We start from the raw sequence: 24,631 nt of genomic DNA on the forward strand, positions 1-24,631 counted from the left end.
CCCCAGGAAAGGTAAAACCATATAATGGTTGTAGATAAATCTTGGTCTATATCACTTTCTTTCCTTGACAAATACTGCATCCTTTGCTACTCCCAACAGTCAAGAATTCTACACACAAAACAAGCTTTTTTGTTAATAACTATTTAGTTTCTTAAGAGAAACTTTGATCTTACGCAGAACAGGTAGATAAGTCATTATTTATAGATGAAGAAAAATCACAGAGCAGATGGTCTGGAAGAAAATAGGAAACCAGTCTTGGTCTTTCTGCTTCTAAGTCCACGAGGACATCCCTTTAGATCTCCCTGCTCATATTTGATTCAGGTCTGCTCAGAGAACCACTTTCCCTCTACAGCAGCACAGAGAGTTGCTTTTCCTCCTCCCTCGCATCTGTATTACAACTTACATTTTTTTCTATAATATATAATAAGGAAGACTTACTTAAGAGTCCAGTAAAGTGAGTCTAATTTCAAAGAAAGGTTTGTGAAAAAACAAAATAGACAGTATTAATGTGGAAAAATATGTAAACATACCATGAATGGCATTGAAATGAAAAATATATGTGGAATTGACACTTAGACAATGATCTTGGTGTTCATGCCAATAACGCTAACAATCTACCACTCAACTGATCTGCAGAGACTCAACATCAGCAATGATGGGGGAAAAGGAGAAAGGACGCAATGTGGAAGGGGAGGAGGAGGGAGCCATTCTACAGTAGAGAGACCGGTCAAATTCCACTACAAGTCAGGCGATCAAGGTCCATACCAGCAGAGGTGAATCCTGGTACTAACACTCACCCTAATATGGTCTGATGGGAGAGCGTCAGTTCACCTGTATCGTCCTTCTCTCAATAACACGTGATCTCAGTCTAACCATGAAAAACAGTGAGAAATGCCAAGTAAGGGACATAACACACAGTATCTCACTGGTACTCTTGCAAGTGGTCAAGCTCACCAACATGAAGTAGGTCTGGGAAACTCATAGGCAAAAGTAGCCAAAGGCAACAAGACAATGAAATGTGCTCTGGTGTCCAGAATGGGGCTGAGGGGCAGAAGGAAGACACACATCTAAGATGTCTGAATGAAGTGTGCCATGAGTTCATGTAAGTTCATTCATTGTGACAAGTGTACCAAACTTATGTGAAATGGTAGTAGTAGCAGAAAGTGAATGTGCAGTATACAGACCTTTTTTTCTACGCTTTTATAGATAATCATGTGAAATTTTAGTTAAAGTTTTAGCAAATAAATCCTATGTTTTCATCAAAACGTATTATTACGAGGTCACTCTAAAATGTAAAGCCAGTTTAATATCATCTGTTAATAACTATAATAAAGTCCTATAAACTTTCTCAATACTTATCATAGCGCAATGGGTAGGTAATATCATTAACCCCAATTAAGTGAAGAAATAATGAGGCCACAGGAAGCTAAGTAAGGTGCCCCAAAACACACAACATTAGATAATACATGTGGGTCCAAATGTCTGATCCAAATTAAAATGCATTTGATAAAACTCATGTTCTTTCCCCCAAAAATAGAAATAGCATAGTTTACTACAATAACTGTGTATGTTCCACCGCCAACAGTAGCGCACCTAATATTATAACTGAGAAGCATTCCAAGTAAATTTATATTTGGCAGGAGTGCCCATTTGCAACAGTTCTGGAGACTGTTACAAAAATGTGAGTGAATAAATTATTGTGGAACAAAATAAAGGTTACAATAGACAAAATTATCACCAGTTTTTCCCCTCCCTGTTCTCGGCTGGAGAAGGCAAAGCTGTAATTGCCGCAGTCTCTCTTACCTTAACCTGCCCTATGAATATGGGATGATCAAAATTCAAATATATATTTCTTAACAATGGGGATGCAGACAGACTCAACTAAGTGCTCCCAGCAACAAACTCACATTGGAACCTGGCTGTCGGGTCCTAACGGAACTGTCCCTGCACAACAGGAAACAGTACTGGTCACTCCACCCGCATTTGCTCCCTGGCTGTAGCCAGAATGTGGGGCATCCACGTGGCAAGAGGACAGGGCAATTCAATCAACCCTTCCAGCTCTGGTCCAACTATATGTCTGCACTCAACCCCAGGGTCACCAGAGGGCGCACATGGAACACTGGCACATTTTGTGCAAGACTAGCTAAAAATTGAAAGACGAAGTTAATGTACTTCTATATGCTACCTCGCCCACACCTTTCAAGTCTCATCGCCCAGCCCAAATCATGCTAGGTCCCCTGCTCATGAGTGGCACAACCTGCCACCCCAGCCCCTCAGGTAGGAAACTTGGGAAGGCAATGTTGGAAATGAGGTGATCCTGCAACTACACCATTACTATCCATGTGCAGTGAACAGCTATTGCCAACTCAGTTTTCTTGAAATCCACTCTTTCCATCCCACTCTCCTCATTTCATCCCAGGACCCTGTCTAGAAATCTCTTTCTGAATGCTCACTCTGGCCAACTCCACACATTTTTCAAGTCTCTGATGACCAGTGTTCTGGAGAAGTTATTGACCCTCTCAATTACCAGGGGAACAGGTCTGCAGAGCAAGTCTGCCTCCTCCATTTTCCTGTTTCACAGAATGAATCTTCTTCCTTTTCTGGACTGTTGCAGGGTGCCAAGTAAAGCAGTTGCTTATCAGACTTTCTGTGCTTTCTCCTCTCAGGCTGTTGCTCAGTCCGATATGGGCTGGCCTTCATCTTGCTTCTCTGTCACTCTTCAGTGATAACACAACAAATGAATTTGAGCATCGCCATGCCAGCGATGGTAAACAACACGGCCCTGCCCAGACAACCCAATGCCTCCACACAGGAACTCAAGGCAGTGGTAAGCTTAATGAGACTGTGGACTGTTTCTCCAATTCAAGTGGTTTTAACAAGAAGGTTGTTTATTGAGTATCTACTATGTTCCAGGAGCTGTATTATGCAAGAACAAAATATCTATGGAAATTATATCCCTATTTAATGTCTAAGTGTTAGCATGGATTCAGCTAGAATGAAGGAAACAGATTTTAGCATTAAGTGGACATAAAGTTTTCCCTAAAATGGTGAAAATATCTACATAAAATTTTCACAGATTTAAATGCTCTCCTCTTTTTTCACCTACATTTTATTATCTTGATAACGCTTCTCATTTATGGGATCTTTCTTTTTAGGCTCTCATGTTTAAATTAGTCAGTTATCTGGGAAACCAGTGAAAGAGTAAGTTGAATCAATCTCTCTCTCTTTCTCTCTCACTATCTTTCTCTCTTTCTTTTGCTTGATATAATTGGTTATAGTTTCCTCTGCAGGCAAAGGTTAAAAGTGGTGTGCTTTCTTCATCTAGGCTCCTGTCTATGACTGGAATCCTGGGATCCAGGGAATCATCCTCAGCGCACTCAACTATGGCACAATCTTGGCGTCAATCCCTAGTGGCTATGTGACTGGAATATTTGGAGCCAAGTACGTGGTTGGTGCTGGCTTGGTCATTTCCTCAGTCCTGACCCTCTTCTGTCCACTGGCAGCTGATACTGGGGTGACCTTGCTCGTTGTCCTTCGGGTTGTCCAAGGCATAGCCCAGGTACCAAGATTTTTAACTGTGAGTAGATCATGGGTTCCAACGTGACCTCAGATACTAAGAAGGAAACTTTTATTTTTATTTTACAGACCATGGTATTAACAGGTCAGTTTTCAATTTGGGTCAAATGGGCTCCCCCAGTGGAAAGGAGTCAGCTCATCGCCATTGCTCGATCAGGTAACTGGCACCCTAATTGTCAGCTCTAAGCTGCATCACCAGACAGCTGCTGAGTGGAGGAGCAGGAAGTGACAGCAGGTTGTCTGGATTTCAGCTTTTATCACTAATCGCTGGGAACTCATCTTGGTTGAGTTTCAATCTGTAGGGGGCATAGAGTCCCAAGCCTGACGCCCTCATGTGAAATACCCTGACTTTCTGTAGGAATAATACTGGGAAGCTTCGTCATTCTCTCTGTCGGAGGCCTCCTCTGCGACACCATAGGATGGCCTTATGTCTTCTATATCTTTGGTGAGTTTGTGCTCCTCCACCTCAGAATTTTGGTTTAGGACAGAGAATGCTGGGTGTGCTTTCTTGATCCAAGTCATCTCTGGTTTGCCAAATCCTAACAGATTTGGATATTTATTTAACTGAAGTTTTTTGAGGCAAGGCAACACCACACTGACAAAGAAACGGGAGTCATGGAGCAAATTGGCAGGATGCTACCCAGAAGGTACAACTTTGCCTTGTTATGGAGGGAGTGATTATACATAGTATAATACTATACATAGTATTATACTATACATAGTATTACTCATGGCCAGAGGACAAAGAGAAAAAAGATAGGAAGAAAAAGATAGGAAGAAGAAAAAAGATAGGTTAACTGCACTTTAGGAGAGAGGACTCTGCGAACCCAATTCAGATTTACAGCCCAGTTTTCTGGCCCAAAATTAGAGACCAAAATCAGACTTTCTGACCTTGGCTTCTGGTACCCATCTTGTTAACAAGGCATTCCGCTGATGTCTCTCTGGGCGCAAAGTTACATATCAGTCAGCGGCTCCCCAGGCATTCCTGGTCCTGCCTGGTGACATATGCTCATTGTCACAGGAGTTTATGCATCAGCTCTTGCTTAAATTAAGAGGCGCCTGTAATGCCAGGATGGCACAGAGTAGGTTTTCTATAATCGGAGCAGACCAGGTAAATGAGAGTCCTGGAGCCCTTGGTGGCTACCTCAGGCTTTTCCTGAGTTTTTACATGCAGTGCAGCAACCAGGTACACGGCAGGCAGGGGTGCCGGGTGGTGTTGGGGGTGTCAGGAAGCTGGCAGGCCTCCCAGCCCTTGGTGAATCTTCACTCTTTCTCTTGTTCTCTCTCTTGCCTCTGCTTCTCTTGGCCAACATATCAATACTGCAGTCATTACTCACAAGAGTAAACAATATAACAAAAATAACAAAGTAACAAAAAGCAGGTGCCCCCATCAGGCATGCAATCCTAATGGTGCAGGGCAGAAAAGCCTGAAAATTACTTACCCACATGCCTCTGCAGGGTCAGGAGTGAATGGATTGGTTGGGCCTAATGGGCTTTGTGCACATAAGGCTGAGCTGCCTAGCCCACACGGCAGCTTACGCAGTCTTTCATTCTAGCAGACCCACAGAAGTGGCTAATGTCAGACCTCATCATGAGAGACTGCAAATCACATTTAAGTTCAGGGAACTCGAGCATGTAGCTAAAATAACCGGATGACTTTAGAGGCATCATCACATTCCCTTCAGTTTCTAAATTCAACCCAAAGAAGGACGCCACCTGGGTTGCTTCATAAGCTGTTGAACAGGTTATCTTGATAGGATTATAGTTTTAGCCAGGTTTACTTATTTCATACTTGTTTTAACATTCTCTTAATATTACTCAACCAGGAAAGTTTGGGAATGAAACATAATCATAGGTAAAAGTACTGAGTGGAGTAGAGAATCAGCCAATAAAGGAGGCAGAGCAGGGCAGACCACGTGAGGCTCAGGAGTGGGTGAACTACACAGAGACAGAAATTTTCAAAGTCACACTGAGTATTCCAGTGGCAGTGGTCTACTGCTTTGAAATATTGTCCATACTCAGTCATGGATGGAACAGTCCATCTGCTTTGACTAATGTTTGAGGTTATGTATTTTTACAATGTTCTTTTAAATCCCATGGGCAACCTGCCTCATCTGGTGGGACCTGGAGGTTCAGTCTATTGGTGTTTTCATTAGAGGATGGTGCTCTTACTTTGTGGTTTTTATTTATCAGGTCATAGTTTTTAGAAGAAAATGTTAAGTGTGATCACTATGGCACATGAATCTACCAGTGTTCTGTCCTAGAAATTTCAAGAAGAATGGGCTACAAAAAATATTCAAGTAATGGGAGAGGATGCTGGGCTCATGATTTGAGAAAGAGCAATAGCATGTTTAAGACAGGAACTCACTAAATACCCATGGAATCTGTTAACATCCTACATTATCAATGTGCTAAATTTCACCAGTGCTAATTTTCACGTCTATCCCTCCATACTTGATTTTAAGTTTCTTGTTGAGAAAATTGTGCTTTGCCTTCCTAAACTCTCAAAATCTTAACAAAATCTTGGTGTTTATGGGTTGCTCTGTGTTTGTGAAGGATGTGTCATTCACAACCAAGCAAGTAAAGAGAGCTCTTGAGATATTCTTAATGACCTAAGAAGGGACTTTTTAGATGAATTTTGTTTTCAGAGCATACCAATAATCCTGTGTTGGCAAATTCCAGATAATGTTTGTATTAGGGAAAATCCATCTGTTGAAGATGAATTTCAAATTTACAAATTTCCCGGGTAATCACTTGCACATATGCCTGCTGCTTAGTCTTCAGTGCTAGAGGTAGTGCTTTTGGAAGGACTAAATGATGGAAGGAACTTTGCAGAAGTATTGCAAAACTTTGCAGGAGAAGAATTCTTCCAGTACTTCCATGTGAGAAGGTTTGTAGCAAGCAAGGTAAGCTCACTAGTATTTCTAGCAATGGTGCATTTCAAAACTGCCCCAACTCTGCTTCAAAAGAAATCATTTGTTCTCCCCTTTTGTGCAGCTCCATTCTCTGTGTCTTGTATCTGCCTTGGGTATTTGACAATGGGTAATTTGGACCATGTTCCTCCTATGACAATGGCTAAGACCTTAGAAGAAAATTGGAAACAATATTGTGGTTCTTAAAGCATGGACGAGCAAGTTATATGTGTGACCAAGGCCAAAATCAAGTGCTGGGAAAGTCCTCTCCTCCAGCGATAGGTGCATGCTAGACTATGGATGAGGACTGGGGTCAGTCACTGTGGACGACAGGATGCACCCCAGGTCAAAGTCAAATTGACAGTACTAACTGGACCCTCTTCTCCCAGGTGGAATAGGCTGTGCCTCTTCCTTGCTCTGGTTTCTTCTTGTCTATGAGGACCCTGTGAATCATCCGTTTATCAGCACTGGTGAGAAGGAATACATCATGGCTTCCCTGGCTGAACAGGTGCACTAAGCAACTACTCTGTTATTTCCATGTCTGTCTGCATGTGTTAGAGGTGAGATGTGCAGTGGAGCAAAGCTTCTGTCTTCTAACAGAAGGAACACTGTTATGTGCTTTCTTCTAGGGCAGTTCTCCAGCCTGGTCTGTTCCCTTTAAGGCTATGATTAAATCCCTGCCACTGTGGGCCATTTTAGTGTCTGCATTTTCTATATACTGGCGTAATTGTATCATAATAACATACACACCAACATACTTCAACACTGTACTTGAAGCTAACTTCAGAAATGTAAGTACAGAGGAAGTTCATTCTGTTCCTCTGTTAAATGCTTCTTTATAAAATTTTCTGTCTTTTGTTTGGTTCAAAAGTCAAGGATTAGGCCCAGGATGGTCAGGGAGAAAATGCAACCTGGTTCACTTGAGTTTTTGTTTGGAGACTTTGCGTCACTGAAAAGAAATCTTCTTTTAATGGGAAGAGAGTGGAATGGCTCTAGGACACACATGCAGAGTATGTCACACTTTTTAAGAGGCCTAAGCAAAAACATTACATTTATTCTGAACAATAACTCCAGTGAAAGCACTCTGTTGCATGTAAGCAACAAAGTTTAATAAAATTGTGTTTATCTTTAAGAAGTTTGTGACATAGGAATCAGAAACACACTGAAAGTAAGACATGATAGTTGCTATATAAAAAACAGTAGGAATTTTATTTAAAGATTTATTTATTTGGCCTCCCTGGTGGCACAGCGGTTGATCGCTGGGTTGCGAAGCTGCACGCAGCCTCTGCAGTGCTGGTTCGATCCCGGCCACCAGCGAGAGTCCCACATGGCGCTCAGACCTCTCCTGTCTTCCGCTGCTCCCCTCAGCAGTGTGCTTCGGACCTTCTACCTGTTCTGTTCCCTGATCCAGTTCTTGTGAATTCTCTCTCCCTCCTGCGCTTCTGACTCTAGCCAGTGCTTGTATAAATAAATAAATAAATAAATAAATCTTTTTTTTAAAAAAAAAGATTTATTTACTTTTGTACAAGAACTGGGGTATAGGCCAGATGCACGGGAAGGTGAGAGGATTCACCAGAAACTGTGGGGAACAGAACAGGTAGACTGACAAAATATGCTGCTGAGAGGAGCTTGGGCGTGACAGGAGAGGTCTACTGCACCATGTGGGACCCTCGCTGGCGGGCCTGGTTCAAATTGGCACTGCAGAGGCTGCGGACAGCCTCAGAGCGCAGCACTCAACTGCCTGCGCCACCAAGGGAGGCCCAAATAATAGGAATTTTTTAAGAAAAAACATTTCTCTCAATTTTAACATATATAGACTAAGTGCACATATGTGTGGTGCTCTCTGATTTTCCACTCAATGAACAGATTGTTGATTGGCTGACAGGAGCTTTTCAATTCTTGCTAAATGGATATTCTAATACTGGGAAGGAGGGTATAGATCTCACTGAGAGGTATATTCACATGGTCATTGAATTATTGCTTTTTTCACCCTTTGGAATCAAAAGCAGTGTCCCCAGGGTGACTGGGCTCCCTGGTGAAACATGGAAAGGGATAACAGAGATCTGGCCTCTTAGCAGAGGTCAGAGCCTGGGGCTCCTGCACACAAGGAGGCTGGTGTGCTGAGATCAGTAAGTCCAAAGATGGGGTAGGAGGACCAGAAGCAGATGAAAAACAGAACATAGGCCAGGGAGTGAGAAAACAAGATATCTAGAGAGCTAGGGCATCAGAATGAGAGAGGGACGTCCTACAGCTGCTGTTGGGGATGATCTGTCTCTGGAGTGAGGCTACGTGGGCTCTCACGCTCAGACACCAAGGCTGTGGAGGACCAGGCTGAGAGTGGTTGGAAAGAGAGTTGAGAACCCAGTGCCCTCCCAGCACGGGAAGTCAAGAGACCTGAACTCGTTGCTCTCAGGGTAATTTCTCACTAAGTCACGTGACCTCAATGGTCTCGGTTTACTCATCCATTAAATGAACAGCTTGGACCAGGTCAGAGTGACATGCTCATTGTCTGGATTTTGTAAACCAAAGGGTGGTCCTCTGTCCTTATTCTCATTATCGGTCATTTAAAATAGAAGCTGAATTGATAATTACAGGGTTCCCCATTTTAAAATCTCTTTTAAAATATAAAAAGGAAGTTGGAACATCTTGCTGTCTTCCTGTTCCCAATCTCCCCTGTTCTCCCAGCCCACTCCACACATAAAGTTTTTAAGAGTTTCTCAGAATTTTTCCCATTGTGCCTTTTGAGAATCCAAGCCTACAGACATGAATATTATTCTCTAAACCATTTTAACACAGTCCTTACATACACATTTTTCCCTCTCTGCTAATTGTGTGTTCATAATTATTAGCCTATTTTTGTAACAAATTTTCTTCTTTTAAATATCTTTTTTCCAGGGAAACTTTATATATGCAGGAAGAATTAGTGGTTTTTTACCCCTCAAATTGAATTTTATGAAACTTGATCCACAAGCACTATTATTATGTTGACTCACACCAGTAATGTGGAATTTGTGTTAGAGGGATGAGCATGTAATGAATAACCCCAGATCTAGAGAATCTCCCCACAGCTCTGTCTGAGTCATAGTGAGGGGTGATGACTTGTCCCTCACTCCTCTCCTTCCCAGAGTGGGGTCATGTCAGCTCTGCCGGTATGTGTTGCCTTTCCCACCTTTATCCTTGGAGGTCAACTCGCTGGTTTTCTCCACTCCAGAAATATCCTTAGACTCAACACTATCAGGAAACTCTTTACTGCCTTAGGTAAGAATGGAGGTGAATGGAAGGGTATGTGGGGGGTGCCCAGGGGGCCTCCTGTTCACTGTGTTTGTCCTCCTGCCAGGGGTTCTTGTCCCATGTGGACTCCACCTGCTCCTGCCCTGGGTGAGATCCAGCCAAAGCACCACCCTTGCCATCTTGGTAGTGTCTCCCATCTTCCGCAACTTGTGTGAAGTAGGAGTTCTTCTCAACATGGTGGATATTGCTCCTCGGTAGGGACTCTGCGTTATCCTCATAGAAACTCAGTGCAGGTCCATCGGCATAACCCTGCTCCGACATATAGATCAAATATGAGTGACACATGAGACCTGTCACGGAAATTGTCAGTACTATAATTCCTTGAAACACCCAAAGATGCTCTACTATATCAAACTTAGTTTTTAAAGTGAAAACAGGAGTAGACAGTGGCCACAGAACAGCCCAATGAGAGGAGACTCCCAGCGATATCCCTCCATGGGGCATCAACTGTCACATAGGGTGGGTCCCTGAAAGGACTTGGAAACGCCACAAGCCTAGCTCATGTAAAGTGATTGCAGGCAAAGGGTGGGGACAGCAAGAGGAACATTTATCTTGATATAGGTCAATATCAGAGGTCAATGAACTTTACCCTATAGCTGCCAGAGACATTTCACAGTAAAGAAAACACACTCATCCTCAGATAATGCAGCAATATTTGTGAGAAATTCCTTTTCTCAGGGGAGCCATGTTTTTTAATGAGAGGTCTTTTATATTCTAGGAGAGAGATATTTTATACACCAAACCTGGATTCTAGAAGATCAGGCTCCATAGCAGAGTCCAAAGAACATAAACCAGCTACAGGGCACTAATCTGTATATTTTGTATAAACAGTGTTGAGAAGTTAGTACAGGTGACCCCCTGGAAGTCTCCAAGTAAGCGCAGGATCCTACTATTCCCATCAGGACATTTCATTCAGGTTTGGTCCAAAGTCAGCACCGTCCCAGGCGTCCTCAGTGGTAAACACAGCGTTGTGACAGATGAGCTGGGATTAATCTTTTATTTCCAGTGAATGTTCTCTCTGCCTCTGTTTCTGTCTCCCAGGTATAGTGCCTTTCTCAGGGGACTATCGCAAGTATTTTCTTCCTTAGCTGGAGCCATCTCGACTACCATCACTGGCTATTTCATAAATCAGGTGAGAAAATGTTCTCATGAAATATTCATAGGCCAAATCTGCATTGTCACCCAGTAGAAGTCAGACTAAGAGTATTTTCATTCCCTCCTCAATGTGGCTTTCACAGTTTGTGAAACACAAGTGTGTGAGGGGAAGCTGCCATGGTTTGGTGTGGAATGCAGGAGAATGCACAGTTTTATGAGTTGATGCTTTCTGAGATTTTAGAAGATGCATTTCTCATGTACTCAGCAAATTTTCTAGAAAGAGTCTTGACCTTTTTTTTATGACAATTTCCCTTAAGGAATTAGTTTATCTCTTGGCATTTTATGTCCCTTCTCCACCAGTTCCTTGATGAGATGTAGAGTGACTTGATAAGAGGGTCTTTGGCCTGGCTATTGCAGAGCATCTGTGGTATAAGCATCTGTCAATTGTGCACATGGGTTTTGAGCATTCCACTCATTCCTTCCACCAGTCCTAAGGAATTGGGATGAGATGCACAATGAAATGCTGAAAAGTAAGTCACACCTTACTAGTTCCCTTAGTCATTTGTTCACTGAAATGTAGTCCATGATCACTCTGTAATCCAGCAGAAACCCTGGAATAATGTGATCCAAAAAAGTTTCATCTACTTGCTACCTTGACCCTCCTGTATAGAAATTTTCTCTTCAGTGAGAGTGGACAAATCCCAATTTAGGCAGACTGGCAACCTCGTGATGGTGGTGATGTTGTGTTTGGAGTCTGTGGGTTTGGAGTGCGGGGTCCTTGGGTTCACTCTGGGAAAGGTTTCACCAGAGCTCCTGTTTCAGCAGCATACTGCAAGTTTCCCAGGTGAATTTTCCACAAGACAGAGATGGTAGTTATATTTAAAGGGCAGGTTTATTAGGGAAAGGTCTTACGGGGCAGGGAGAGGGGCAGCCCAGACCCCGCAAACCTGCCTTCTCTAAATAGGTTTTGCCATGCACCGCATCAAAATAAAACATATGGGATTTTAATGAAAAGGAACTTTAGTACAAATAGGAAACAATACAGGAAAGGCAAAGAATATAGTTTCTAAATCAAGCACCTAAAGTTACCTATCCTCTCGTGGGTAAAAGTCCACCCAAGCAGGATTGGCCCAGAGCACGACCCCAAAGCCTGTCACAAGTCTAAAGCATCTTCCAGTAGGGACCCACAAAAAAAGATCAGAAACAACCAGACAAGTATGGGAGAAAAAGAGCAAAATCAAAATCCAGACAAAAACTGCCATGGTCACCTTCCCAAGGGTCTCTCACCCACATCTGTGTCACCCAGTCCACGACCAAAAGGCCAGTGTAGTTTCTCCAGATGTCTGTCTGGTCCATGTGCCTCCTCCAGGGCTCCTTCTGGCTCTCCATCCTGCTTCCTTCCTTCCTCATTCTCCTCTGAAGCTTCTTCTCTTCTCTTTAGCTCCACCCTCCTTAGGGTGGAGCAGGAAAACTGGAACTTCCCTTTTCTTGGGCACCACCCTGTTACAAAGGGACAGAGAGTAAAAGACACTTTCATGGACATAAGCAGGCAGGAAGAGCTGCCCCAAAATGGACAGGCTTGCTGGGAGAGGCCAGCATGGTTGCAGGCAGGCGGCCCTGAGGAGAGCAGCCTCCGCTGAGGTAGGTGAGTGAAGAGAAGTCCTGGCAGGTACAGGGCATGGGCAGGCAGGAGTCCTGCCCTGCAGAGGGAGAACGTTAGTGAAAGGAAGCACCTGCATAGTCACAGGTGGGCAGATGGACTGCTGCTGCATTGTCAGGGCTTGTTAGGTTTTATCATTTTCAGGGAGGGGCTCATATTTGTGGGTGGGTGGCTTGTGACCCTGACACTCTCTATAGCAGTCTGATAGTTTCTGGGTATTGCACCTCTGGGTCTGGGCGTTGATGCCTAAGGGTTTTGGTTTTTATAACTGGGTTAATGGCTTACACTCATCCCCTCTACCCCTACCTCCTTGTGTGAGTTAGGTTCTTGACCTTCTATCTACTTTCGAGTTTTTCTATTATTCTCCATCAGTGGCATCTATATGAATCCATCTGCCAGATTGCAAATACCCCAGTGGGCATTGGAAAAGCCCCATAGGCCCTAGAGAAACTTACCTGCATTATATTTAGGAAAGATCATACATCTTTTGATAGAAAACACTTTCTGGGGAAGGATTATCCCTAGACACCATCTTCTCAGGTGCCCAGAGGGTGAGTTCATGAGAATAATTCAATAGTGGGTTGGACTAGGGCGATGGTTGAGCCCTAGTCCTATTTTTCTCTCTTCCTCATAGAAATCACCCATCCTTTTGGATCCATATCTGCATCTCTGTCTCAAGTGTGGCTTTCTGGAGTTCAGAAAGGGCATTACTTAAGTTGGAGGGTGAAACAATGCAGTGGGGAGAAATATTGGGATGAGGCCAGAGTCATGGGGGATGAAAGATTCACCAAAGACAGAGGGAGAACAGAAAACAGATTTAATGAAATACGACACTAAGAGAAGCAGCAGGTGGGAGAGGAGAGGTCTGTGCATGTAGGAAGACATGGGACTCCCTTTTGTAACCTGTTTCGCAGGGCTTCTCATAAGTGGGGAGTTGATTTGAGCAAGTTACTTCTGGGATGTCTGGTCTTGGGAACTGACATCGGACACAAAATGTATCCTGGCCCTGCTTCTGCATCCATAGTCAAAATGATCAGTCTTATGGCCCGGTTCCCACAACAACCTTATCAATTCCCTTTGTCTATTAGTTTTTAAGTAACCTGCATGGGTGGGGGCTTAGTTTTTAACCTTGTTAAATGATAACCAGACACTGAAGAGCAGCATTTCTTTCTCTACTTGGACAATGCTGCTGGCATACTTGCCCAGTCTGCTGGTCAATTGCCTTTGGCTTCTGAGGTGTCAAGCCCTGATGTGTCCCTGTGTTTGCAATTTCACCAAAGATTGAGGGAGCAAATCAGTTTCTAAAAAAAAAAAATCTATGGCCTGCTTCCTGTTCTTTATAGGTTGTCCTGGGGAAGACAGGAAGCCTCTTTGCTTCTACAACATTCCAAACTGTGGGGCTCTTCCAAAAGCATAGTGGCTATCTGAATATATGACAGCTGTTATGCTTTTTGCCAACTTGGAGGCCTTTGGTACAGATTCCACCTATTGAGCTGAATGTGCCTCAGCCAAATTGGTATTTTCAAAGATTGACCCCTCAGCAATGACAGTGAGATTCTGGATGAATCTCAGAGGCATTAGCATCTGTATTCCAAACAAAGACAGGATTAGTTCCTGAAACTTCATGCAAATTATTCTGCAATTTAAGGGAATCAATTCATCTGATGCAATTATGGTGAGATTCAGCTCCCTTAAGTTTCTCTGGCAGCAAAGTGCTGGGTTCAAGCTATCAATTGTACATCTAAGAATCATTATTTTAGGGAGAGTAGGATTAGCTCATGTGAAGTAGACCAGTTTGCTGAGGAACACTATGTGTGCTGTGAAGTTGGGATCACTTCTGCAGAGTGTTGTGCATTAGGAAAACATGATATGTTTATCCATCAGAGCTTCTTCTGTAGTTCAGCACCAAGAAGTTGCTGCAGATATGGTTCTTAGGTAGTAGGGCAAGTCTCCATTGACTATAAGAGCCCTAAGGGCCACTGGAGAGCTCTACCTTGAGTTCAGACCCCAGAGGTTTTACAAGGAGGGGAAATGATTTCTCCTAGTTTGCATGTCCCAGAACTGGGACTCCAGTTAAAGTTTATTTTAGTGTTGACACTGCTGTTTTGTGGAGAACCTTGTTACGACCACCATTTGTAGATTTCTCACTCTGAGAAAAGGTATCTGGGAAAGTAATGGCATGCAAGACAGAAAGAGGAGCTCCCGAATGGATCAGAGTCCTCATGGGAATCCCTTGACTTTCTGCTTGGACTTCCCCTAATGAAAATGATTGTAGAAGGAACAGATTCTCTTTAGTTCCTTGGAGCAGTACTAATCTAGTGTTAAGTTTAGTCTCAAGAACTAAGTCAGAATCTTCCTCAAGGTCTCACAGTATGATATTTTGCATAACGCAAGTATGAGTTTTCTATTTTTATTTTTTATTTTTTTGATGCATCTGTTTTACCACTGTTTGTGGTTTAGAGGTATAGGATCTCCCCCTTCAGATATTGTTACTATATCACATTCAACATCAAAACATCTATAGTCCTCCACCATAGTCCAATAGGACCTTTTTAGTTTTATTTATAATCTTTGATACTTAATTTTCTGATGGAGAAAATATAGGTTGACAACACTGTTGGTAGTTTCGAGGTATAGGCTCTCAGGCAATGTGACTGGTTTAAACCTGAAGGATCTTTGTTCTCTTTAGAAATCTCTGGATCTCTGGTGTTGACACTTGTGGCCACGAGGTGGCGGGATTTCTTCATCTATTTAATCATTTGAATGGGTTTCAGCTTGGTAATTGTAGTGGCTGTCTCTTTTTCTCTGGCTTTGAATGTTTTAGGTAATTTGCCAGCTATGAAGACCTGCATGCTAGTGGGTATTGAGAGCAGAGGCGGTGCCTGCCTCTTTACCAGAGTGGTCAACTTCCTACAGAGTCTAATAATGCCTGGTCCATCAGTGGGTGCTTTAGGTGGGTGTGGAAGGATTCAGGTACCAAACTTCCTGGCCTCTGGAGAAGGAGGATAAAGGAGCGCTGCCTCGCCTGTTTGTTCATCATTAATGAGAGTGGAGGGGCTAGTGGATTGTGCTCTGGCTTTGTTAAGTAGAGATTCTTTTCGTTTTAACTTTTTTAAATACCAGTAATGGCAAAGACATGACCTTATCATTTCTTCTCGTAGAAACTTCTAGGTATCAGTGTAAATAACTGTCCTAGTAGCCTGTTTTAGGTTTGAGCAGATCTTCTAGCTGCATCTGGAAATAGAAAATTTGACAATTATAAGTGCCCCACTTGACCTCTTCAAAGAAATTTTCTGTTAGCTAATTCCTCGCACCAAGGAAATAATTGCCACTATTCCCTCCATAAATGTTGCCCATAAACCCTACAAGGGTGGTGATATGTGGTGCATCCCCTGCCACTCCTGCTTTATTGGGTTTTGAAGTCTCATTTCCCATAGTCAGCCTTGCCTAGCTGATTTCTAGCTGAACTTTTTAAATCTATGTGCGGGTATAGACTGGCTTCGTTGGTGTGTCCCAGGGTGGGCTTGGCCTTTACCTGTCTCAGTTCACCTACAAACTACTTCAGTCAACTGTAGGAGCTCAGGGTGCAGAGGATCAACCCTCATGTCACGCCCAGGTGAGCACAAAGCTGTGTGAAAATGCTCCCCCTGGAGGACCGCTCCCTAGTCATCACAGCATCTAGTCTCAGCATCCTCTGGTGGGTTTGTACTCGCATAGACACAATGGACACGTGGATCAGAGGGAGCACTTGGCCTTTCCTGTGGAGACAGTCAAGACTGCTCCGGTTAGTTGGTCATTATATTCTAGCAAATTTTGTCTTTCCAGCTAAAACAGAATACCCATAACCACACGCAATGGACCATCCTGGGACTAGATTTCCACACTGGGAGTTGTCTGATCTGGGATAAAAATCCTTAAAATCTCTGGGATTGTCAACCAAACCTGGAGTCACATGACCTGGCAGTAGTCACCAGTCACCATGTCTGAGCTCTGAGGAATCAGATAGAGTCAAGGTCACTTGCTGGAGCCCTGAATTTGGGTCTGCTCCTGGGGTTCAGGCAAAGTCTCTGAGACACATGAGGTCCAAGTCTTTTTTTTTTAAATAATAAATTTTATTTTATATTCCCATAAAATTGCAGCCCCCCCATTCTGACCCCAATCCCTCCCCTCCCGCCCCCTGCCCCCAAAAAGTGTCTCTGGTTCATAGTTTTTTGTTGATTTTGATTTTCACTTTCTTATAGTTATTCATTTTCCTGGTCCCTTATTTAAGTTTTCTACATTCCTGCTATGAGTGAGACCATCCGGTATTTTCTTTTTCTTTTTGGCTTATTTCGCTGAGCATGATCCCTTCCAGCGCCATCCATGTTGCTGCAAATTGCATGTGTTTATCTTTTTTGAATGCTGAGTAATATTCCATGGTGTATATGTACCACATCTTCTTGATCCAGTCATCTATTTTTGGGCATTTGGGCTGTTTCCAAAGCTTAGCTATTGTAAACAGTGCTGCTATAAACATAGGGGTGCAGGTGTTCTTTGGAATTGATGTTTCTGTGTCCTTTGGGTAAATACCTAGGAGTGGAATTGCTGGATCCTATGGAAGCTCTATGTTTAGTAGGTCCAGAAATCTCCACACAGCTCTCCATAGTGGTTGGGAGGTCCATGTTTTGATATAAGGAAATTGAGTGAAACACAAAAAGGAATCAACACTGAGGACTCAAGCCAAGAAATAGCTTCCAGAGAGCTCTGGGAAAACTCTCAAATTCTGAGCCTCACAAGAATTTTATACTTTCCATGGAAAGGAAATCATTTGATATTTTCAAGGATTTTTCTAGAGACTCTCTAGACAGGTGTCCCATTAATATTTTTATTTGATATTGTTTGTGCATTTAGTTAAACAAGGACCTATGTTCGACTTTATCCTGCCTAGGTAGAGACCTATATTCTGGGAACTAAGGGTTTTATTTTCCAGGAGAAAACATGCTTTTTGTTCCTGACTCAGTTTCTTATCAAGGCCAGTCCAGCTGTTTCTGTAGGCTGTGTCCCTTAGTATAAACCAGGATGAGGAGTTTCCTTATAATTGCTTATTTTAACTTACACCTTTAATGTACAGTGTGGTTATCTATTGTGATTTGCCTGGACATTTGCATTCCAAGGATGTGGCACTTTTCAACTGAAGCCTTAAAATGTTCAGGTGATCAAGAAAGGGTAACCCTAACTCTGAAGGAACTTATCAAATATTTACAAAATCTGTGAGATGCTGAGCAAGTGACAAAATAAAGGAAAAAAATGCAGGAACATGCTTGGGTGGGCAGGCCCATCAATGGTCAGGCAGACACCCCTCTCACCGTTGAGTACATGGTGTTTATGCATTTGTACAACCTCCCATATGGGAAATGCTTTTAAGGTGGTCAGAATATATAGCAGATAAATAGGGCTTTTCCTAAGAATATTATTAACTGCCTTTATGTGAAGACATATCTCTAGGCTGGTCACGCAAGTATATTCTGTGAGCTCCCTGAGGTTTTCTACCAGTAAGTCATGAATATGATGAAGAATAGCAGAAAATTCTATTCCTCGTGGCATCAAGTCCCTTTCTTTGTTTTTCCTTGGTGGTGCTGTTTATGGGTATACTATCTGAACTGGAAAGAGAAACCGTTGCTCAGAATTTAAATGACCAACTAATGGGTGCATCATTTTGTAAAGCTTCAGTCCCCTTCTTATCACTGAGGGATGTTTAAACAGGAAATCCTCAAGCTGACATTGTCCCCCTTTTCTGACTCATTCACTCATCTATGAACTCATTCATCTATTCAACAACTGTTTATTGAACATTAGTATGTGCTGTATATTGTTTTAGTGAATAAAATAAGACAAATACCCTGCCCATGAGAAGCTTATGCTTTAGGAAAGTAGCCAATGAAAAGTGAGGGAATGAGCAAAATAGAGAATTCAGTGAGTGATAGAGTAAGTGCTAAGAAAGGTGGAAAGCTGCAGTGGAGAGAGGCCTGGAAAAGGGGTGAATTTCAATGTTAGGTTGATGATGAAGGAAGGACTCATTGAAAAAGAAGCATTGAAGCAAGGGAACAAACGAGGAGCAAGTCAAATTGCTCTTTGGGGAGCAACCTTCTAGCAGAGGGAAAAGCCAGTGTAGGAGAAACATCCCTGCAAAGCACTGGAACAAGCAGGAACCCGTGGGTGTCGGAGCAGAGCTGGAAGTGGGAACAGTAGGCCAGGACACCAGGGTGCCAGAGCCCTTCTCAGCCAAATGGGAAAAGACTAGAGGCCATAATCACCTGTACTTCTCACCTCAGGACTCTGAGCATGCCTGGAGAAACGTCTTCTTCGTTGCAGCTGCTGTGGACATAGCAGGCCTGGTCATCTACCTCATCCTGGGAAGAGCCGAAGTCCAAGATTGGGCATAGGGTCGACATTAACCCACTCTTGAGCAACCACCTGGTGACACCTCATATCCTGGTGATTAGTTGTGCTCACCTGCCTCATGGAACCTTCCCAGTCCATGCCTGTGTGATGGGCTAGCATCCAACTCAACTGACTTGCCTCCAGTATCTTGTCAGGGAACTTGGCAGTGTATTCTGGGAGTGCTGCCTGTCTATTTACAAGAGGGGTGGGGGAGAGCCTAGTTATTTAACTCTGGGTGCCTGAAAACATAGGTGTAGCTGAATTTCCATGCCTTATGTAACAACAGGCAGGGATGAACCAAGAGAATATGCTTAGTGAAACAGTAAGAAAAGGAAAGACCATAAGATTTCACTCACAGGTGGTGCATGAAGAAACCAAAACAAATAAACTAAATAAAACAAAAACATAGACCACATAGTAGTAGTAACCAGAAGTGAAGGGGCCATATATAAAAGGTGGAGTTAGACCTTTTGTGGGGATAGGTGGTCTATTCAGTTGTTGATTTACATAATTGTGCACTGAAACCTATAATATGATAAGCCTATGTTATGTCAGTTACATTAAAAAAAAGTGGGAAACACCCTTTTGGCTGCAGAAAATGGTCTGTGTGCAACTTTATTGTCTTCAATAGACAGGATGGGGATCTCATGTTCCTGTGTGAGTTGATGAACAAATTATATATCAGAATGAGTATTTTCAATAATCTAATCAAGAATGTAAGTTTGTTACTTACATTTTTGTTACCTAAGAGTGCTTTGTAAGTGGAGGTAGGGAGGAAACCAGACTTTCCATCTTCTCTTCACTGAGCTGGTTCAAAGGTATGTGCAAGCTCTTCCCATGCCCTGTCATCTGCTGAGCAATTCTGTGTAGTGTTTTCAGGGAAAGGCTGGAACAAAGTCAAGGTGAGCTGCTTCACCTATCCCTCGGGATAGGTGGAATAATGTATCTGTGTTAACCACCTGATATTGATGGTTGGTTTGTAGTTATGTAGGAGAATAGAGTTTTGAAGAAAACATTGCAAAAGTGTTTCCTGAAGGATGAGATATTCGTACAGGGCATCATGCCAGCAGCTCACAGTTGCGGCAAAGGTCCTTTTTACCTATTGTGCAACTGTTCTGTATTGGGGATATTTTGAAATGAACCAAAATAATGAGTAACTATATTAATGGCATTAATGGCATACCTTTAAATCATGTTCTTTTAACTCATGGGCTTTGATTTTAATATTAATAGCAGTGTAACCAGGTATGTGGTAAACATCTGATCTAACACACAGCAGAGTAATTAAATCCAGAGCCATGAATCTGGAAGATGGTGGAGAAAACCTACTCCTGTTAATGTCCCAGGCACAACACTGTTTACACAGGGAACCCATGTTTGTGAGATATTTTTATCAGACAAAACTGCACAGCTTACACAGTGGCATTGCCTGGTTTATCCTGATGCTAAGAAATTGAAAACTAAATATATTTCAAAATGCTTTTAAGGTTGTCAGAATATATAGCAGATAAATAGGGCTTTTCCTAAGAATATTATTAACCGCCTTTTTGTGAAGACATATCTCTAGGCTGGTCATGTGAGTATATTCTGTGAGCTCCCTGAGGTTTTCTACCAGTAAGTCATGAATATGATGAGGAATAGAGAGAAAATCTATTCCTCATGGCATCAAGTCCCTTTCTTTGATTTTCCTTGGTGGTGCTGTTTATGGGTATACTATCTGAACTGGAAAGAGAAAACGTTGCTCCGAATTTAAATGATCAACTAATGGGTGCATCATTTTGTAAAGCTTCAGTCCCCTTCTTATGACTAGGGATACAAGCAGAAATGGATGTTTAAAAAGGAAGTCCTCAAGCTGACATTGTTCCCCTTTTCTGACTCATTCACTCATCTATGAACTCATTCATCTATTCAACAACTGTTTATTGAACACTAGTATGTGCTGTATATTGTTTTAGTGAATAAAATAAGACAAATACCCTGCCCATGAGAAGCTTACACTTTAGGAAAGTAGCCAATGTAAAGTGAGGAAATGAGCAAAATAGAGAATTCAGTGAGTGATAGAGTAAGTGCTAAGAAAGGGGGAAAGCAGGAGTGGAGATAGGGCCCAGAAGAAGGGGTGAATTTCAATGTTAGGAAGATGATGGAGGAAGGACTCACTGAAAAAGAAGCATTGAAACAAGGGAACAAATAAGGAGCAAGTCAAATTGCTCTTTGGGGAGGAACCTTCTAGCAGAGGGAAAAGCCAGTGTACAAGAAACATCCCTGTAAAGTCCTGGAATAAGTGGGAACCCGTGGGTGTCGGAGCCTACTGTTCTCGCTTCCAGCTCTGCTCCGACATCCATGGATTCCCTGATGCTAAGAAATTGAAAACTAAATATAATGATCTGTTGTCTTAACAATCTCTGCCTACTGTCCTTATAATATTACTTCTTTTTTTCTTACTCTCAGGAATGAAGTCTGCTTTCAAAATTAAAAAGTATAAACAGTTCATGCATCATAGAGGAGAAAAAGAAGCAGTAATCTCAATAGAAGCTACAAATACATTTCAAAATTCAATTTATATTCCTGTGTTTTGATTTTTTAAGCTCAAGAGAACAGAAAGAAAATTGTTAAGATAACAAAATATATCTATTTTAAATGAAGAACCAACTTCACTATGTAAAAGGAAAACTGAGTAATGTCATGAAAAAAAAAGGAATACTTTTATTCCATTATTCAAGTTTGTTCTGGCAATTCTGTTAAAGACATGAGTCCATGGTTGGGAGGAGCTTGGTGGTGGAGATAAAAATGTCAAAAGAGAGGAAACCAAATTGCTATTATTAATTTCAAGTGATGTTATTATCGACTTGAGAAACAAATAGACAACCTATAAAATTCCCAAAACAATAGCTTAGCTATAGTTCTTTTCAGGAAGCAAACAAACAAACAAACAAACAAACAAACAAACCTATATTATAAGCCAGACAGGCTCAGGTGACAACTGGAAGAAATAACAAGATGCCAATGTTCATGGAAAACTCAAGAACCTTGTGCAAATACCTGTAATCAGAAGATCACCAAGATCATCTTGGTCAAGTAAAACATATTATGACACCACTTTATGGAGAATATCCCTCTGTAAACAGTCGGATAGTGGGGAGAGTTCAGAATAGGACAAGATATACTCTATCCAAAAGGAATATAAAAAGAGCAAGAGAACCCGCAAGGGAAAGTGCTGAACGGAGAGGCCAGAGAAGATCAGAAACCACACTAATGATTACTGGAAATTAGTTCGATGTAAGGGACCTCAATCTGGGTTTGTAGAATGCAGGAGATTTTCTCAATTAAACAAAAGTTAAAATTAAACCATAAATCAGATAAATTTCTTTCATTTGGTAATGGAATAACTAAAGATTTTAGGTAATCATTTACTTTTGGAAGTGAGAAAATTTTGTAAACATTCAAGAATGATTCTAGAGATTATTTGAAGGGAATGAGGATGCTGCACTCCACCTTAAGGTAAGTCTTCAGTCTTTTCCCCTTAATATTCTGCTTTTGAGATGATTGATGGGGCGTTTGCCTCGAGAAAAATGGAAGGGTGTCATTTTTCCTGTCTTGGAGTAGAACTTGTTGGGTTGACCAGAGAATATCTTTATCCTGAGATACTTCTGAAAAACAAGGACAAGCCACTTTTATTTTAAATAAGCCACCCCAGAAAACTAGGGATAAAATCATCTGATAGCTGCAGAGAACATATATGAAATATTTTAATCTGAAGGCGAAACGGTATTTTAGAGTACATTTTATCTTATTTTTTCCAGATAAAATACTTATTATTGATTTTCTTTTTTTATTTTTACATCATTGTTTATTTTTAAGCAATGTTTGCTTCCCCCACCTCCCCATCCTGCCCCTGGTGTAGTCCCCATAGAATTTTAGAGTATATTTAAAGGGTTACCATCACATAATATTGGAAATGGGCTAATTACCTGCTGCACAATATTTATATGTCATGTTTGTTTTTCGAGTGTTGTAGAAAAAGAATTTGCTGATCACAAAATGCTCAACTTGGGCAGAAAAAGATAGTCAGCAGCACTTTATAAAACAGAGTAGAACTTTCCAGTGAATTTTGTTTGGGAGGAAGTAAACACAGTGAAATCCCATATATTTGCAAAGTGATTAACAGGTGAAGATTTGGGGTGCAAAGGAATTTTTTTGCAGCTAAGATTAAGACCCACTTGGTATGTTACTCATCCATAGAAAGTACTCAGTGTAGAAACTGAATGAACAGAATTTTGAGCCCTGGAGAATTCTGCATGATACCTTAAAGTTCATTCCCATTCTACAATGAGCTCTCAAATAGCAGAACAACATACACGTTAATGCGAATGAAATAGTCTCAGAGTCAGTCTCGGCTAGGGACACTGAGTAAATTCATCTAAGAGTGGCTTAATGTCTTTGCCAGTTCCTCCTCATTTACTTAATCTCTAAATATGGGGATAAGGGAGATGCCTTTCAAGTTACAGTTCTAACGCTATAAATTCATAGACGTGATATCTACTTGGCAATGTCCCATCTGCTGAGACTAACAGACACTTCAAACCCAACATAGCAAAGGTGATCTCTTCTTTTGCTTCTGGAAAGCTGTTCTCCCACTCACTTTCCCTTCATCATTGAACACAATGCCACTGACTCATTTGCTCAAGTCACCCATCAATTAGATGTCTCTAAATGGTCCCTCCTCTCCCTCTCCCTCACCCCGCACCCACCTCATTGCAATGTTGAATTCTGTCTTCAAAACAAATTCCGGTCTCTTTCACCGTGATCACTGTGCCAGGTCTCCACCAACACTTGCACAGGTGACTACAAGAGCCGCCTCTGTTCACTTGGTCTTCCTCCAAATAGAACACGACCCACACCCGGCCGCCCTGCCCTCCATATGCCTATTGACGCCTGCATAGTGTCACCTTGGCCACTACTTTGATTTTAACTGCATCATGACCTTGCTCACTCTGCCCTGGCCACAACATTTACTTTCTACCTGGGGAAAAAAAAAAAAAAAAAAAAACAGGACAAACAGGACCTCCCCGGTGGCGCAGCAGGTTGAGCGCAGCGCTGTGAAGCTGTCCGCAGCCTCTGCAACTCCGGTTCGATTCCCATCTGGCCAGGGATAATCCCACATGGCTCAGCAGACCTCTCCTGTCTCGCCCGTTGCTCCCCTCAGCACTGTGCTTCGATCCTACTGCCTGTTGCTCCCCACTCTGTCTCTGGTGAATCCTCTCACCCTCCCATGTCTCTGTCCTGTACCTCAGCTATTGCATAAATTAAAAAAAAAAAAAGAAAACAGGACAAACATACTGGTTCATTGCCTGGAACGCTGTTCCCCAGAGCTGCTTCCCTGTCATCGTTCCCATGTCAGCCAATAGAACCTTTCCTTCAACCAGTGTCAGAATAATTGTTAGAGGTGGAAAGGAATTGCTCTCTGCTTCTGACGCTGTTTTTAGCCACCCTCATTCTTCTCGGTTTCTCATAGCAAATGTCACTCATTGCTTTGTCAGTTGTGCATCTTATGAAGGCTCTGCTGGAGTTAAGCAGGAGTAGAAGATGACAAAGAGTGAAGTTGTCTTTTTCGGTCAAGATTTCTAGACCATTCAGTCTTTTGTACTCCCTTGTGGATTTCAGCTGTGTTGGCTCCTTT

The 24,631-nt window shown here is 42.2% G+C and overlaps 1 protein-coding gene across 1 annotated transcript in view; it reads left to right on the top strand.

The window, feature by feature from the left end:
• Positions 1-18,956, top strand: part of LOC119253090 (probable small intestine urate exporter) — a 40,395-nt gene extending 21,439 nt beyond the window's left edge. Inside the window, exons 3-11 of the mRNA XM_037520747.1 lie at positions 3,326-3,559; positions 3,646-3,733; positions 3,935-4,021; positions 6,878-6,996; positions 7,118-7,279; positions 9,614-9,746; positions 9,826-9,973; positions 10,821-10,911; positions 18,846-18,956. Of these exons, the coding sequence (XP_037376644.1) occupies positions 3,326-3,559; positions 3,646-3,733; positions 3,935-4,021; positions 6,878-6,996; positions 7,118-7,279; positions 9,614-9,746; positions 9,826-9,973; positions 10,821-10,911; positions 18,846-18,956 (1,173 nt within the window). The remainder of the gene's footprint in view (positions 1-3,325; positions 3,560-3,645; positions 3,734-3,934; positions 4,022-6,877; positions 6,997-7,117; positions 7,280-9,613; positions 9,747-9,825; positions 9,974-10,820; positions 10,912-18,845) is intronic.
• The last annotated feature ends 5,675 nt before the right edge of the window (positions 18,957-24,631 follow it).

Source organism: Talpa occidentalis, unplaced genomic scaffold (assembly GCF_014898055.3).
Source record: "Talpa occidentalis isolate TD23 unplaced genomic scaffold, MPIMG_talOcc4v2.1 talOcc4.2, whole genome shotgun sequence".
Lineage (NCBI taxonomy): Eukaryota > Metazoa > Chordata > Mammalia > Eulipotyphla > Talpidae > Talpa > Talpa occidentalis.